At 39.3% G+C, this 18,694-nt stretch overlaps 1 protein-coding gene across 6 annotated transcripts in view; it reads right to left on the reverse strand.

The window, feature by feature from the left end:
* Nucleotides 1-12,569, reverse strand: part of LOC106072148 (A disintegrin and metalloproteinase with thrombospondin motifs 2-like) — a 41,701-nt gene extending 29,132 nt beyond the window's left edge. For 2 of the 6 annotated variants that reach the window (XM_056021432.1, XM_056021433.1), the window contains exons 1-6: nucleotides 11,717-12,569; nucleotides 11,197-11,224; nucleotides 6,524-6,846; nucleotides 4,199-4,340; nucleotides 762-892; nucleotides 272-355 (exon numbers count right to left, since the gene is read on the reverse strand). In XM_056021432.1, the coding sequence (XP_055877407.1) occupies nucleotides 272-355; nucleotides 762-892; nucleotides 4,199-4,340; nucleotides 6,524-6,846; nucleotides 11,197-11,224; nucleotides 11,717-11,803 (795 nt within the window). In that variant the 5' untranslated portion in view covers nucleotides 11,804-12,569. The remainder of the gene's footprint in view (nucleotides 1-271; nucleotides 356-761; nucleotides 893-4,198; nucleotides 4,341-6,523; nucleotides 6,847-11,196; nucleotides 11,225-11,716) is intronic. The other 4 variants (XM_056021430.1, XM_056021431.1, XM_056021429.1 and 1 more) reach the window with 4 other exon arrangements.
* Nucleotides 12,570-18,694: the final 6,125 nt, after the last annotated feature.

Below are 18,694 nucleotides of genomic sequence, written 5' to 3' on the forward strand. Positions count from 1 at the left end.
GGCAAAAAGTTAATTTCAGTCGCACAAATATGACCATATTTTTGTTAAGTAGTTATTTCGAAATCGGCATAAACTTGAAGAAAAATTAACTTTGATTAATATTTCATAGGCTTTAAAAAACAAGAAGTGCAAAAATCTAACCGAACTTTTTTTTTCACTTTAACTGTCCAACAGGATTCATTTATTATTATCATTATTAAAAGAATCAACAATAAGGAAAGGTAGGCCCTACATACAAGCCAAAAACAAAATGCGCCGATAACTTTCTTACCTGACTTTTGGTGAGAAACACTAGCTTGACTACAACTAATCTGATATCCACTCCTAATGAAGAATGCTGATACACTCTGTTGGCCTGAAATATAGACACACTAATGAAGGCAAAAAAGATTCTTTTTTTTTTTAATTGCGAATCTGTCATATAATGCCTTCTTCTTTTACCTTCTGACTCGATTCTCAGAGGCAAGTCTTAAATATATAAAGGAAAAGCTGGCAATCTATAAAACAAAAAGGAAAGCCGCAAGCAAGCAATCTGCATTAGGTCCAACCTACTCTACTCATGTCGTTAAAGGTTTACTCCAGAGTCACTTAAAATAAGATTATCATCTTCATTTACATTGAAAAATAGATTTCGCTATCTTCTTTAGAAAGCAAGAGCTTTACGTTACACGTTAACTCAAGTATAGACATACATTTAGATTTGCGAAAATAGTTCTGGAGGGTTGTACACATACAGACAGTATCACACATACACAACTTACTATATTCATAAGCGTCATAACGTATTGTTCAGTTTTTTCTTTACTTCCCACTTCGTCCACTAAGTTATAGGTCAGAGCCAGAGCTACATGTAGATACTTTGGTTTGTCACTAGACCTGCGATGTCGTAGATCTGAGTAGGACACAAGATAAGTACATCAAAAGAATCGTACATAAAACTATAATATCTGTCATTTATATACATATATTGTATCATCAGTCTTCAGAAACCTTGCATTACTATAGGGAACAATCGGATTAGAGAAGAGAGAGAGAGAGAGAGAAAGTACGAGAGAAAGTATCCTTATATGATAGGCCTACAATGCTTTGAACCACTTTTATTTTGCAAATTCACGAGGACATCAGCTGACCCTTACAGATGTGATACTGGACTATGTCTGACACACACACACACAACACACGGGGAAAAAAAGTTGATAAGCAAAAGTGAGAATCTAAGCTCTATGTCTCTACTTCGATACGTGTCCATTATTTAACCCTTTACAAAAAGGTTAACTCCTTTAGAAGAGTTTAAAAAAAAAGGATTGATTACAAGACAAAGGCCCATTTGGAGAACATGCGGCTTATCACAATTTGGAAAATGTTAATCTTTTTAATATATAGTATAAGTAGGTGTCACAGACACCATTATAGATTTATTTGTATATTTCACATTTAAAAGCTTGTGTGTAAATAGAAATATAAACCCTTGACTGAGCCTCAGGAATTACCCCACAAATCTAGATCCTTGACAGCGCCTCAGGTTTTACCCGAGACGTAATTACGATGTTGCAAATCTATTGGTTGATTTGAAAATAAATAAAGACATTTTTTAAAAGATTTAGCGCCAGAGAATTGACGAGAGAGCAAGAAGGCAGTCAATGAAAGAATGTCCTAGTAGACAGTCGCGTTTTTCTAAGAGCTCTGATTTAAAGCCTTTGTAATGTTTTTTGTGCTTGTTGATCTGTAACTTGTACATAAGCTGTACTTACGTTTTATATTTAAATAAAGTTCCAGAGTTGTGTTTTAACAAAGAATCTTTTATTGTGAATCTTAGATCGTCATTTATTCAACTATTTTAATTCAAGTGAAATCCCCGGCACCACAACACACGTTGTGACAGTAGGAAAATGTGGATTGTCGTTAAGACCCCAATCTTCTTTCAAGCACTTCATTGGAAACACACAAAATGTATATTTCTAAATAGAGTCGCGGTAGCTGAGTGGTAAAACACTTGGCTTCCGAATAGGAAGATCACGAGTTTGAATCCGGGTTAAAGATAAGATTTTTAATTTCGGGATCTTTATGGCGCCACACAGCTCTAATAAGTACCCGAGTTAAGTCCATGTCAATCATCTTTGCTCCTAGCACAACCGATCTTCTCTATGTTTGCTTTGATCTCCCTGCTTTTCCCTTTCACTGTGGCTTCCAGTCTCGAGCCTGTCTTTGCGACATTGTCAACTCAGTGTAAAAGCTGTATTTACGAGACTTGGCTTTATCAATATCTTCGATCAACTTATACAAGTAAATAAGTCTCAGAACATCATAATCAATGTCTCCATCGGTCATTGAAGTTCTTAATCTTTTCTTGATAATCTTCGATTGTCTAAATGAACTTCCCCCAGAGCAAGTTGTGATCCATATCATTGTCATGCGCAGCTGAGGTATGTTCTGTTTACTCTCAGCGCAACTGTTGGCCCATTAAAGCTCCATGAAGTTTTGGTTTATGTGTTGTTACCAAAGACTCTCTGAGTGCGTCACTCCTTAGTTAGGTGTCTTGTCATTGAGTACGGCGCTGTGCCACTGTTGCCTCTTTTTAAGGTTTAGATTGGCCTCAAACAATTGCTATTCGCGTTGCTGCTAAAGTTCATGTAGAGCAGCAGGGCCATTTTGGTGTGTGTTTCTACAGGGAACTACACAAGACTTCAACAAGATTTTTGTGTATGGTGATTCTATAGAGGGCAGGAGAGCTGCAGGTTGTCTACTCTTAAGTTACAATTAAGCGTGACATTAAACATTTCAAAATTGACACCAACATTAAACATTTCAAGATTAACATCAACATTAAACACTTCCAGATTAACATCAACATTAAACACTTCAAGATTAACACTAATAGATAGGAGAAATAAAGCCCAGACGGAAGGCAAGCCTACAGGAGAGGTCCTGGGTAGCTAATGGTGAACACCTCAGAAGTAGCCCAGACGGAAGGCAAGCCTACTGGAGAGGTCCTGGGTAGCTAATAGTGAACACCTCAGAAGTAGGGAAAAGGCTGAAAATGTTTCAGCGCCTGGTGGTTACAAATGCCTATCATGACCAGGATGTGTATCAAAGATGGGTCTCTTAAGTGATTATTAGAAATAGCCAAGGGAAAAGATTGTCTCCTTTCAATCATGTGCAAAACTAAAATCTTACGCAAATCAACATGTACGTAAAAATTCTTGTTTAAAAACTGTCCATCGCTTTTAAATACACAAATATTCGATTATTTTCTGCATTTTTAGGTGTGGCATCGGTATAAAACAAAATAGAGGGGAAGGATTTAAAAACCTTTTTCACTTTCTTTTTAAAACAATTAGAAAAAAAAATTACTTAAAATTGTGGTTTTGTGGCTTTTTTTTTTTATCTAGCGCTACTTTCATGCTTATAGCATGCTCATAGCGCTTTGGTCCAATCTCAGTTGTGAACCGGTGGGGGGGGGAGGGGGTATCTAGGAGAAGGTTTTTTGCCTTCAGACGCTCAGTAAACACAACTCTGCCCGAGTCGCGTGTCGAGCCTCAAGCCCCCTTTATAGGTAGCCAAGCCAAGTTCAAGCGCACTTAGCCTCTCGACCACGCTTGATAGAGGTTTGGGCATATCATTAGTACACTTTGTCTCATTTTCCTTCATTTATATCTTCAACAGGAGGCGCGGTGGCTGAGCGGTAAAGCGCTTTGCTTCTGAACCGGGGGTCCCGGGCTGGAATCCTTGTAAAGGCTGGGATTTTAATTTCGGGATCTTTGGGTGCCTCTGAGTCCTCCCAGCCCCAGCTCTAATGGGTACCTGACATTACTTGGTGAAAGTAAGGTGTTTGGTCGTTGTGCTGGCCACATGAAACCCTCGTTAACCGTAGGCCACAGAAACAGATGACATTACATTTACAAGGTCTGAAAGGGGAACTTTTTTTTCTTCACTATATCTTCAACAGACTATATAAATATTTTTTTAGATGTTTTTTTTTTTTTATGTACTGCCGGTCCAGATAAATTTATTTATAGATATAGATATTCCTATATCTAAATAATATCACCAGCATTCTTTTTTTTTCTCTCTTACACAAAGTGAACGCATTTAGTTAATGAGGTAATGCATGAATAATTTAAAAACAAATACATCTGATGTCTGTAAAGATAAAATAATTACCAAAAAAAAAAAGACTTTTGTCTTACGACAGACTTACGTGACACTCCTGTTTTCACGTCCACGTGATTTGGTCTTCTCTTTGGTTCACATGTGTACATGAAGTGTAGGCCAGAAATTGCATCGTTTCTGTTGGTAGGCTCAATAAATAGCAACTCAGTGTCTGTCTGAATATATCCGGACTGAAGAAAGAAACATGACACTATTTGCCTATTTATATTGAGTAAGAAACAAAAGTTGTAAGAATAGATTAAAGTGACTTAAGTTTCGTTATGTTTCAGAAAGGATTTATTTGACACAATTTTTGAAGACGCATCAAGTAGGCCTAATCATGGAACTAATGAACATTTCAATCTTAAGCTTGCAAATATGTGTAGGGAAAAAACCCACAAATTATGACCAACAGTGAACCAAGGCTTTAACTAGGACACCAGAAGTGAAGGTGAACAAAAAATGACGAGTGTAAAAAGTTTCAAATATCTCGGACTATTGTTTCAGACGAATCAGACCTGAATTACTGGCAAAATTGCAGTCTGCAGCAGCTTTTGCGAGGTTTAAGGCAATATGGAAAGACAAAGGCATAACCTTCAATAGAAAAATCAAACTGATTCGCTCTTCCATCATTTGAACATTCCTTGCGGATTCTGCAGAAGAGAATCCTAGACGTGAAATCGAGATGATAAGTTATTAAGAATCCCACTGTGTCTTTTGTAACGAATCTATAAAGAGAACAAACTGAAACGTTATTTTGATTGCAAGTATCCGAGCTTTGCAGACAAGGACACAATATTTTAGATAGAAAGCTAACAAAGTCAAAAAAGCCATACTTGACTGGTGGCAAGTACCCCCAGGTAATTTAACCTGGCGCCCGGGTGGAAACGGTCGTAAAAGGAAACGGTAAGGCCAAATGTGTAGCAAAACATGACTCCGTAGGGGTGCACTGATCGGGTTTGCCGAGAGAGCCCCTACAACCTTGTCAACAATCCACACGCCATTCCTCAAGGGGCTGTTTTACAAATGGCGAATCCCACACGGTTAGTGTGGTACAGTGAAGAGAGATGGCGGGTCCTCGGTGTGCTCGGTCTTCGACCGCGTTTCTAATCCGTGCGGTCGGAGCGTTCAAATCACTGGAAATGGTGTGATACATAGCACCAACTTGGATCTCTTCCAAACAGAACAAATCTGTTCAGGCAGGCAGGTGAAACGGAGCAATTTGTTATTTGGCTGGCCTAGAGTTTCATAGCCTTCTGCTCAACTCTAATGAAAATTTCAAATGGTGGCAAGTACCAAAAAGAAAACATGGCAACTGTTGAAATTTCTTATTTGGTGGCACTCAGAATGCTTTCTAAAGATTTGATGAGGTTGAAACGTCCAATAATGTTCTGCTATGTCACATTTAAGTGAGACGTGTGTCCAGAAGCAACTTTCTAAAGCATGTTTTGTATCTTTCTGATGAAATGAAACAGTTTTGTTTTGTTTTTTTAATCAGAAAGTAAAACCATATTTGGATGTACTGTGTAGTGAAGAAAGTGAACTACATAACACGCCTACCCTGTTGACATCTTGGCTATCTTGAACGAGTTAACTTTATTGCTGCAAGTATGCAACATGGCTCAGTTGGTCTGAAAAGATCCTATCCTTCAAAATGAAACTTCAGCTTAGGAGAACAAAATTGGACGAAAATAAAATGTACATGTTGCTAGTCTTATCTGCTTCTATAAAGATAATGGTATTGAATATGACTAACGGACACTACAACGAACATTTCAACTGCGCTTGTTTGCGGATGAACTTTGATCTTACTCTCCAAATCTTCCAAACATTTCTTTTGCCCTTGGAGGTAGTCCATTGACAGTTCGTGTGTTCCGGTTACTATGAAAAAATTTTCTCCTCAATGTCAGTTCAACAATTTTGGATCAAGTGTTTACAGTTACATCCAATTTGTCTGAGATTGTTTTACGCCATCTTCCATTTCTAACAACATAACTTTGTGAAACAGGGTTTTCCAGCCTGTTATCAAGTTTAATACAGAAAGGACTTCTACCGAAGATTCTCCTTCGTCCATACATTTATTGAATCTCTTCGATTAGTTGATGCAAAGTTTGGGAATAGGTTTATGAAAAGCAAAGAGATTGCTTCATATTTCTGACCTATAATGAAACCTTTTCCTTGGTAATTAGACAAAATATCTTTCGGTAGTGGCTAAAAATGTAGTGTTTATGTTTAGTCTGAATGTACAGCTGTAAATAAAACATAATATTATTAGAATCAAACCATTATTGTTTGGGTTGGCAGCTTAGTGTACTCACCAACCACCTTTCCTACACCAAGACAGACACACGAATGTCCAGTCTTGTTTCCTTACCAGTCCAAGACATGTCGACAAAGCCACGTCAGACGAACGTTGACCCTGCACGTAGCCATGGTAGAAACAACTACGCTTGGAGAACTCAGCATGGGTGATGTCACCCTCGGTCCACTCACTGTGTGTCTGGGGCAATGTAAGTTCACTAGGGTAAAGGATAATCTCTAGGTCAAGTCTGCGCCATCTCAGCAGAACCTTTAATGCATTCTGGGATTGTAGAGGAGCAGCGTCTGGATCAGCATAACCTTGGCTACCAATTGTTCTAAGGACGGGGAAATGTGTTTCTGTTCTATTAGGAGTGCAGGGAAAGTTCGACGAGGAGTCTGTAAAATAATATTGAAAAATTAATAAAAAAATTATTTGTAAAGCAAATGTAGTTTTAGCTCAAAAATATAGGCCTCTCTGATACTTTATATTCTGTTGTTATTGTATCATTCCTTGTTTTATACATAATTGATCGGCTCTTACTACTTATCAAGAGATTAGAAACAGGATAAAAACAGCGATTTGACCCCACGATGTCCTGCTTACTTTTAAAAAGACGCAAGCTAGACAGCTATGACCATTTGACAAGGTGCTCGGGGCTAGCAAAGACCTTCCTTCAGGGAACTGTACCAGACAGAAGGGGCAGGCAAAGAAAGCGATGGGAAGAAAATAAAAAAATAATGGACGAGCTTGTCATTGAAAGAGATTCTATCCAAAGCAAGGAGAGGAATGGAGAAACACAGTCAACAGATCGAGTGTGGTGCCCCTCGCAGACTAAGGGATAGATGAAGGGGCTGAACTGGACTACTTATGAATTTGCCTGGGGATAATAAAAATTAGGGACTCAATAAAAAGATTTTAGACGATGTGTTAAAGGGTCATTAGCAACCAACGAAATTCAAATGTGTAAGGACAGTAAGCTTATGATGTTCAGAGATAAGTAAAGTAAAATACAGGGCTTTGTTAGTGCGTATTCATTAACAACGATGCCTTGGCCTCAAACAAGAGGAAAAAAAAACAGGTCAACATAACTGACTCGCCTGTCCTTTTATTTACCCATAAATCTAAGCTAACAATCATGTTCGTCAACAGCCGACACAACTTTACCCGTGACTTTTATGTATGTCTGTAATATGTTTACATTATACACATCCGGCGTATGGGTAAGTCTTGTTTTTTTTTTCTTATTTACCCGAGTTTTTTTTTTTGTTGTTTTTTGTTTTTTTTATGAAAGCCAAACGAAAAACTGTAATGTCTGCTAAACAAATAGTTGGCACAAAAATCTCAGACGTTCTAACAGGGGTCATGAAAAGTGTTTGTACGGTACGCATAGTAGATGCGTCATCTCTCTTTTTTAGTCTTTCTTTCCTTCTCTCTCTCTCTCTCTCTCTCTCTCTCTCTCTCTCTCTCTCTCTCTCGCTCACTCATGGTTCACCATCTTCTCAGTTCTTAACCCAAAGGCTGAGCTAGCAATCATTGTCTCTATGTTTGTATTGCTCGATGTTAAATCGCAAGTTGTCGTTGCTATGTTTGTCAAGATCATGGTGTCTAGGAACTGGTCTTTGTAGATCTAGCTCACTTAAAAATTGTATCTCTTAGTGAGTCAAAGTTTGTACTGATTCGTGCCAAATATGACCCAAAGGGACAGTGGTCAGTGCTGATTAGTGTTATAATAGCTTGCTCAGGCCTGGACAGTCTGCAATGGTGTCACAGCCTGCTCGGTAGGTGGTGTTAGCCCTGCGTGGTGGGCCAGAGTCTGCAATGATGTCACAGCCTGCTCGGTAGGTGGTGTTAGCCCTGCATGGTGGGCCAAGGAGTCTGCAATGGTGTCACAGCCTGCTCGGTAGGTGGTGTTAGCCCTGCATGGTGGGCCAAGGAGTCTGCAATGGTGTCACAGCCTGCTCTGTAAGTGGTGTTAGCCCTGCATGGTGGGCCAAGGAATCTGCAATGGTGTCACAGCCTGCTCGGTAGGTGGTGTTAGCCCTGCATGGTGGGCCAAGGAATCTGCAATGGTGTCACAGCCAGCTCGGTAGGCGGTGTTAGCCCTGCATGGTGGGCCAAGGAGTCTGCAATGGTGTCACAGCCTGCTCAGTAGGTGGTGTTAGCCCTGCATGGTGGGCCAAGAAGTCTGCAATGGTGTCACAGCCTGCTCGGTAGGTGGTGTTAGCCCTGCATGGTGGGCCAAGGAGTCTGCAATGGTGTCACAGCCTGCTCAGTAGGTGGTGTTAGCCCTGCATGGTGGGCCAAGGAGTCTGCAATGGTGTCACAGCCTGCTCGGTAGGTGGTGTTTGCCCTGCATGGTGGGCCAAGGAGTCTGCAATGGTGTCACAGCCTGCTCGGTAGGTGGTGTTAGCCCTGCATGGTGGGTCAAGGAGTCTGCAATGGTGTCACAGCCTGCTCGGTAGATGGTGTTAGCCCTGCATGGTGGGCCAAGGAGTCTGCAATGGTGTCACAGCCTGCTCGGTAGGTGGTGTTAGCCCTGCATGGTAGGCCAAGGAGTCTGCAATGGTGTCACAGCCTGCTCAGTAGGTGGTTTTAGCCCTGCATGGTGGGCCAAGGAGTCTGCAATGGTGTTGCCAGTTACACCTATGAGTACTAACTGAATTATTACCGGGATGCCGTAGCGTTGCTTTATGTTGCGTGAAGCTATGATGACAGAGTCCATATTGCGGAGCTCTAGTCCAGGGCTTTCATAGGTTTCAAGTCAGTGACCACAACAATTTGTGTTGCAGTCATATGTCCTTCACCGAGTCGAGAGCCACTGACTTTTAAGGCTTCACAGATCGCCATGGCCTGCCAACACTACCACATGGTTCAAAGATTTTAACTCAGTCAGAGTTAAGAAACTCGTGTGGGGTCCATAGCCTGCTCTTACGGAGTCTATTGATACCGACCCATCAGTAGTTGCAAAAATGGCACTGAGTTTGAAGGCATTGATGATAGTATTTGAAGGTCGTTAGATAAATGCCTTAGTGGCGTTAGTGTCCACTAGTTTCAAGCAAATCTTTGTGGCCGTTGGCTACCACCTGTTGGAGCAAGTCTAGTGTCAAGGTGTATAACAAAAAAACTCCATCTTCATCTCCAACTATCTACTAGTTTAGTGGGCCTACATCATCCGTTAAATTTAACGATGAAAAAATCCATATTGTTAAAAAAAAAGTAATTAGAACTATTTCGTAAATTAATTAGAACTATTTGGTTTACCTTGCTAAATGTGAAAGCTATAATCGCCTTTTTTCTTAATTTATTTTTCTCTCTTAAAAGTTTCCTAACTGTATCAAAGAATCAATGGAAAAAAAAAGATTACAGAGATAATTTGCGTTTTCACAGAAATTCAGAAACGGATTTACGGTGTCCACCCATAAGTCCTCTGTTTGGTAAGTAATGAAGGTAGAAAGGCAGGTTGGAATATTTTCAGCATGAATAGCTATGAACTACAAACTATTATCAACCGCAAAATTGCCTCCCTGCATATAGGAGGTATGCTTTTTTTTTAAGAAAGCTTACCCTGCGACCACTTGTAATATTTATCGTGATGTAAACGTCCATTGTAAGAACTAGGCGAACAGAGAAAAAGATCTCCAGTGGGGGCCTTCCTAAAGACTGCGTAGAGTGCACGTGGAAAGAAAGAGTGGCCATTGTGTCACATCGTTCATAGGTGTTTCTCACTGGCGGCGGGGGGGGGGAGGCAGACCTCTATTCACGAATACAAAAGACAACCTCGCGATGAGGCTCGGGATTCTGGTCTCACTGCGTCATGGATAGCTGACTGACTCCCAAAGTGGATGGGATGAAATGGTCATCTAGATTCTAGATTTATTTAATGGGAGACCTTTGAACAGAGAGATTGGTAAATGACCAGTCTTTCATGCCTGGTCTCTAGAGGAAGTCCTTCCCTCTGATCAAGTAATTTGAGTGTTTTTGGATAGAATTATTATAAAATAGCGGTAAATGAACATACTATTAATAAACAAAACTAAATATTAAATCTTGTTTTCAAAACCAATTTATGATTATTTGCATACAATAAGCTTTCTTACTTTTTGAAAGAAAAAAAATTAACGATTTCGATAAATTATTAGTAGGGTCTGGGATTGCAGATGCCATACACTACAGAAGCAGAAAGAAGGGGGATAATGCAACGGCGCCTGGTGATCACATATGTCCAACCTGCGATGGCAGCTGTGTATTACGGATTGGCTTCTTTAGTCACACAAGAAGTTGCAAAGGGAAAAGATCGTCTCTCGAGACGTAAAATGCCACGGATTAGTAGGGCGTACAACAGACAAACGCAAATTAGTTTTATTTTGTTTTGTTGTTTTTGTTTTTCAACTTTATCTTCACCAAGAAAACCATTTTTTTTATATATAATCATGTCACAGAAAAAAAATGTCTTTATTATGTAAAAGATCCTTTTGTTATTATTATAGCATGGCCGTAGCCAAGATTTTTTTTCTAGGCGGAGTGTAAGATTGGGGGGGGGGGGGGGGGTTAACTTTTGTCCCTGTAATTTTAACGTTACTTCAATGCGGTAAATTGCTTGGCTTCCGAACCAGACGTTCCGGTTTCAAATCCTATTGATGACTGGGATTTGTTTTATTTCAGCATCTATGGGCAGCTCAGGTCTACATCCCCCTTTGTTTTGATAAGCAGAAAGCACTATTTTGTATTCATTTAAATGTTCTTACCTTTATAATGAGAAAGAGCAAAGGACACCTGAGAAATGGTAAAAGTAGGAATTAATATAAATCATGTCACAATAATGAGTTTTACTTTTGTAGTTTCAAAAGATATTTACAACAATAGAAGTTCCTGTTAAATCATTCGTTTCATTTTCAAAAATATCTTTTTTTTTCTTATAATTACTTTTATTTTTTTTTAAGAATATTATAAATACGTTTGATTTTCAATCAATCTGCTGAGTAATAGTTGTAGGCCCTAATAAACTATTTAGTTCGATCAGAAAAAAAAAGTGTGTATTATTTTCTTTATCGAATTGTGATGTAGGCCTAATTAAAAATCACTTGAAGCCAATATTTTACAAAGTTCTTAAAAAACAATATTTTTTTTTGGCTTTTTGTAAAATATCTAACAATAGCCAAGAAATACACAGATCTAACAATAGCCAAGAAATACACAGATCTAACACTAGCCAAGAAATACACAGATCTAACACTAGCCAAGAAATACACAGATCTAATTACTAACCTGGTTTAGGACAAAATATATAACGATCAGTGATTTGCACACAGCATGAGCATACAAAATATAACCCCTTGGAACTGAAGAGCACATGATTCAGGTTTGATAAACTTGTGCCAATCCTGATTTTGTTTTGGGGTGATATTGTCAATATTATTCTCTTCTGTTCATTAAACACAATTTCATTGAAGTGGGTACAATAATTTATTTCCAAGTGACACTGAATCTAAGGCGAAGTGGGTACATTAATTTATTTCCAAGTGACACTGAATCTAACGCGAAGTGGGTACAATAATTTATTTCCAAGTGACACTGAATCTAAGGCGAAGTGAGTACAATAATTTATTTCCAAGTGACACTGAATCTAAGGCGAAGCTTGTCGCGCCTAAGTTCTATCACTTTCTGATGGCAAAAAATATATCAGAATCAGTAAACTATGATAAACAAGGTCTGGAATTTCATTACCTCTGGCTCTAGAATCCACTGATAAGTAATTATTTGTTCTATCTGATCCTTTTTTAGATATACTATGGCCACTGATGGTAAATATTCTATACGCGAAGAAAATATATTTTCAAAGTTCTAATCTAATAACCACCAAAATATATTTCATAAGAAATCAGATTTGCATTTTACTGCTGATAGTGCATTTAACTTGTGGCTAAAATGTATCTTTGTTTAAAATGCTTAAAAGATAAACAGATCTAGATCTACACTTAACTCCAATCGTAAAATTATCTATCACTTTCACGAGCGTGCCAAACCCGTTCTGTTTCTAGCACTCTCCTAACGAACGTGTCAAATCCCATCTTATATTTCTGCTAACTATTACGTTTTCTCTGGGGTGACGAGACGGGGTGAAGTGGGTTGAATGGATCGTCTGAACTAAGGAAAACGCACTCTCGTGGTGAGCTCTTCAAGGAGAAGGGGCGAGCGAGTAAAATGTACATAGACTTCTATTTCTCCTTTTTTTTTTAGCTCGATAATAATAAAACTATCCGTCCGACTAGCAACACATGTTCCAACTTAGGTTCAGGCTGAACCAAATGTCTGCTTCAAGTTTGTAAATGAGCGAACACTGAGAATGTTTAGCTATTATCACAGATGACAGACTACCTAGTAAGACATTTCACACACGAGGTCTTCTTCCCGCTAGCTCTCTGCGTTATTAAAAGTTCTTGTATAAGTTGTTTTGTTTTTATGCATACGTTCGCGCTTTTACTCATTTGAAATTAAACTTATTTGTTTTATTTTGTCAACATTACTAAAAACATTGTTTGCCTACCTCAGATGATTGTTTCTTATTAACTAAGCTCCTTTCGTGTCAAGTAACAAAAGCGAAAAATGGCTTCAAGTCGTTAAAGCAAACCGATTTTCTCGTTCCACTAAACAATGTCAAGGACGCCGGATTGAACTTCAATATTGCCAACTAAATCAAAGTTACAAACAGAAGAGCTTCAACATTTTGGTTCTAAAGTGCTCCTAAAAACGTAGCAACACTTCCGCTGTTTATTACACCGGATACACCAAAACGCATGCTATTTATAGGACTTTCGCCATGGATGAAAATCTACATGTTTTAATGTAGCATCTGACTCCTTCTGTCTCCAGTGACAATGGATACACATAAAAGATTCACTGGCGTTGGATTCTTTGGCTTCAACTACGAGTGTACAAGCAGATTTTCAAAAGTCAATCTGCGCAACATTGCTTGCATGAAACGTTGTTTCAGTATATTGTTACAAATGAACAGTGAGAAGTAGAGGTCAACGTGTGACCCCAGCGAGATGACACAGCACCCTGTGTTATCTGGAATCTACGCGTATAAACAAAGACAGGATGTGACGTGTCCTTACGTGTTATTCCAGAAGGTACTAGCAATGTCCAGTGACAGATAGAGGTCACAACTTGTGACCCTGGCAAGATGACACTGCAGACGATGTTTTCTGGAATCTACATGTATAAACAAAGACAGGATGTGACGTTTCCTCACGTGTTATTTCAGAGGATACTAGCCGTGTTTGTGCAACTTTGGACAAGCGATTAGGGACTCTATATAAGCCAGAGAGTTAATGTTAAAGTCAGTCGTATGGAGTCGTGAGTGAGCCGTTACAGTCGATACAGTCGATGTAAGACGTGTGCGGCTCTGATTCGGTAGACTTGAGTACGACTTGGTTCAGCTTTGGGAGACCTGGAGCGACACTGGGAAGTGTGTCGTTGGTCTGTTCTGTGGAATACGGCTCGATGCAAATTGAGAAGAGAGGAATTGCAACGAAGTGAAGAGATGCAGTGCAACGATGTATAGCTAACTGTAAACTGACAGATATTGTACAGTCTTCTACGCTACATGTTACAGTAATGTTAGAGTTAATAGTCATTAAAGTTATATGAAACTGAAAGTTTAGTCGTCAAATTCTTTACAGTGTTTTTATTTGTGTGCCTACTAATACATCTAGCCAGAAGATTCAGAAATACGTAACAATATGTTGAGGCTTTCTCTTTCTCCTATTCAAGACTTGTTCAGCACTTTTGCTCTCAGCAATGGAGATTGTGACAAGCTCTCACGTGGTGTCTACTGAATGGGGATGGCGACAAACTCTACAAGACGTCTGCTGACGACCAGAAGCTGCAACTACCTGGATAATGACGCCTACTCATTGAGAATTAGCTGTTATTTTAAAAAATGCCATATGACTGGAGATTTTGTTAAACTTGATAAACTAGATTAATTATGTAGCATTTCTATAAACAAGGTCAATGTGGGCCAGTCTAGCAACAGAAGATATACTGCAACATGCGGTAGTAATTACGCCTGATTTTATTCGAGGAGATTATCACCAGGAAACTGAAGCTGTGTTTTTTTTTCTACTAGCTAGAGAATGGAACAGAGAGTAGAGAATGGAACAGAGAGTAGAGCTACTAACCTACAACGGTAATTGAGAAGATTAAGTGAGGTCAATGGCATTTATATTTTTACGTTGTGTTTTTTTTAGCTCAAAGCATTAGGTAAATTTCCATGAGACTGGTAGGTTTAAATTAATTGCGTAGCACGTTGGAAAGACGGGAATCTCTTAAGTGAAAAGATGTTTATATTCATTCCATTCAAATTATATATGTATAGCGGTGATGTCCAAACAACAAACCTCGGGCTATATCCGATCGTTACGCTGTACTATCCGGCTCTTTGAATCATCTGCCGTTAAACTCAATATAGCTTTTTATATACTCATGTAATTTAGTGATAGTAGCTTTGCTTAATCTTAAAACCTCATTGATTACATTTATGGAATTTAGAAACTGTAGTTTTTCTTTAGTTTGTATATGCGTTAAGCTCACCCCCCCCCCACCCGGTGACGCTCTTGAATTTTCGTGACTGTAGTTTGCTATAGTTTTTATCGAAAAAGGGGGGGGGGATTAACTTCAATCCCTTCTGAAGGGAGTTTTAAACTGTAATTTGCTTTGTTTTTTTTTTTTTTAAGAGAGGGGAAGGGGTAAACTCAAAACCCCCTTGGCCATGCTCTTGAAATTTGGTGACTGTAGTTTTTTAATGAAGAGGAGTTTTACCTACCCCCACCCCTTTTTTTCGCAACGCTGGGGCAAGTGATGGTTTAACATTAAAATCTCCCTCCAAAAAAAAAATTAAGCAAAATCACGGTGATACTATTTCGGGGGAGAAGACAGGTTAAACCCTGAAAACGACCCCACCCCTGGCTATGCAATTATTATTACATATCCGAACACATTCAGCGCTAAAAGTTCATGACCCAGTAAAATGTTCCAGAAGCTGGAAATATGAATGAACGAAATATACTTTTGTGGAGTGTCTCTTCAGAATGCTGACCACTCTCTTCATAGTGGATTACATTACAAACGGAATACCCCTTTAAACGACAAACTGCGTGGGGAGTTGTTTGATTTGGAATCCACCTCGCAGTTCATGTCCAATATTCGGCTAGTTATCTAAACCCTTTCACATGATAATGAGATCGCCAATCAAGAAGTTGGAGGCGCGGTGGCTGATTGGTAAAACGCTTGGCTTCCGCATCGGAGGTCCTGGGTTCGAATCTCGGTAAAGACTGGTATTTTTAATGTCATGATCTTTAGGGCGTCTCTGAGTCCAATCAGCTCTAATGGGAACTTGACATTTGTTGGGGAGAAGTAAAGGCGGTTGGTCACTGTCCACATGACACCCATGTTAACCGTGGGCCAAAGTAACAGACCTTTACATCATCTGCCTTATAGATCGCTAGGTCTAAAAGGGGAACTTTACTTTGATCAAGAAGTTGTAGTTAAAATATAAAAGTGAATGAAAACACTAAAATGTGTTTCATATTATGGTTGTTTAGTTAAATAGTTTTGTTCTTGAAATAGAGTTCCAATGTTTGTTTGTTTTTTCTGATTTTGATGAATATTTATTAACATAAGTTTTCTTGACTTTTCAACAATTGTTTCTTTGACGATCAGTTTTATATATTCGTGGCATTTTAAGTAGAGCAAACTTTCTCTTCGTCTACCTTATCATAACAAATATATACAGGAATTCTGGGTAACTAAATTTTAGCCAGTTTTTTTACACCTTCAAATCAATTAACTTATGCCAGGAAGCAGCTTAACATTTAGAAATTCCATTAACATAAAAACATAAAGTTAATAATGATAAGCTATTGTTGTAATAAACTGTAACAAGCTCATCTGTAGTTAATGTCCAACCATGTACGCTTGCAATTCAATCTTCAATCTTCTATAGCACGCTAGTCGTAACAATTTGTTTTAATTTGCCAATAATTAATAGTTATCATTATATTTAGTAAAGACCTAGAAGAGGATAAAAGTAATTGCTGTTTAGAGAGACGCACTGCCTGTGTCCAACTTCATTGTCAGCGAATACATTATGTACTTTCCTTAACAGGGACAAACTACTCGGCCAAGGCTACGATGGCTGCCTCGTGATGGGTAGCATTTAAAACTGTGTTCAGGTAAGAATTCGTGAAGAATATCCTGAATCAGACATTGCCCTTAGCGAGTCCCACAGACTTAAATTTGTTATTATTGACCTGAATGCCGTTGCCGATGTACGTAATGCTGTTGGTGTCATCCAGACACTTTGACTTACTTTGACTTAGGTCCTCTCGCGCCCTTCGGCGCATTGGGAGGCAAGCTGTCTCCATAAAGATCTGTCACTGGCAATGTCTGAAGCCTCCTCCCACCTGGAGTCCACTGTTCTGAGGTCCTCCATGAAGGTGTGTCGCCAAGTAATACGAGGACGTCCCTGTTTGCGCTTTCCTCGTTTTGGCTTCCATGTTATCGCAACTCTTGGTGTGCGTAATTCATTTTGACGTAGAACATCTCCCGCAAACCTCATGCGCCGCTTAGTCACAACCTCACTAAGTGTTCGACTCCCAGTTCGGCATAGGATTTCCTTGTTTGAGACCCGATCTGTGTAACTGACTCCCAAAATCCGTCTCAGCCATCTCTGTTGAGCCACATTTAGTCTTTTCTCAATTTTGACAGATGACTTCCATGTCTCACATGCATATGTAGCAGTTGGAATGACGATTGTGTTGAGAAGGTGTATTTTTGTCTCGAGTCCAATGGCTTGGCTTGTCCAAATAGGTTGCAGCCTTTGGAAAATGTTCCCTGCCTTTCCTATTCGGCACGCTACATCATGGTAGGCATCCCCATCATTTGTTATGATGCTGCCAAGGTAAGTGAACTTGTCCAACTCTTCAAGATTTGACTCGCCAAATCTGACGGGGGCACCCTTTGCCTTATATCCCACTCGCATAATTTTAGTCTTATTTAAGTTTATGCGGATGCAAATTTTGGGTGTCTCACTGTCTTAGCTCTCTGTCATTTCTTGAATGCATTTATTTGTAGCCCCGAGAAGTGCAACATCATCAGCAAAGTCCAAGTCCGCCAATCGGAGTTGTTCATGCCATGGAATACCAAAGGCAGTCTGGTTCATTGCTCTCCTCATTATGTAGTCGATGGCTAGGAGGAAAAGGAAGGGAGATAAGATGCACCCTTGTCTCACACCTGTCTCGATTATAATCTACAATTGTAATTTACAATCGAGGTGTCATCCAGAGGATTATCTATTTCTTCCATAACAGTCCCAAGCGAGAGTATTGGTGCTAAATTTACTTCTTTTGTGTGAGACACGATGGACTCAGAAATACGAATTCAGTCGCGCTTTAAGTCACAGCTTTGAGAAGATCTCTGACTGTTTGACGTATTTTAAAATAATGTCTGTAAGTGAAACCTGACAAACTGCATGTCAGTGCCTGCTTCTCGTGTGTTTCTGATTTGTCTTTTAATTTGTCGTCAATTATTTATCTTTTCGTAAGACCTGTACTAGAATATGGTGCCACAGCATGGGGCTCAGCAGCCCAAACCAACCTAAGAAAAATAGACAAGGTTCAAAATATTGGTCTAAGGATTATGACAGGAGCAATCAAAACAACACCCATAAGAGCTATGGAGGAAACCGCTGCCCTGATCTCTCTGGATGAAAGAAGAGAAATAAAAATCCTTTCCCAATTCACTAAATTGGAAACCTTGGAGAGGCACCCACTCAGAACAAAAATCCACAAAACTGGCACAAAAAACCGTCTCAAAAGGACCAATTTCATACAGGAATCTCTAAACCTAAAAAAGAAACACCAACTTGAAAAAATTACTCTGGAATCCTCGATACACTATAATGAATCTCCACCCTGGGACGAAAGCCCTCTTCCTACTATAAGGGACCATATTGAAAACATAAAAAGAAAATCTGATTACAGACCAACAGAGCTCAAGGAAATAGTGAACTGTTTTCTACATACCAATTACCCTAGCAATCAGTGGATCAGAGTTTACACGGATGGCTCATCCCATAAAGCCACCACTAATGGAGGAGCTGGAATACTTATCGAATGGCCAGATGGAGGAAAACTAGAAAAATCCTTTGCAACTGGAGAGCTCTCTGACAGTCACAGAGCA

Source organism: Biomphalaria glabrata, chromosome 2, assembly GCF_947242115.1.
Source record: "Biomphalaria glabrata chromosome 2, xgBioGlab47.1, whole genome shotgun sequence".
Lineage (NCBI taxonomy): Eukaryota > Metazoa > Mollusca > Gastropoda > Planorbidae > Biomphalaria > Biomphalaria glabrata.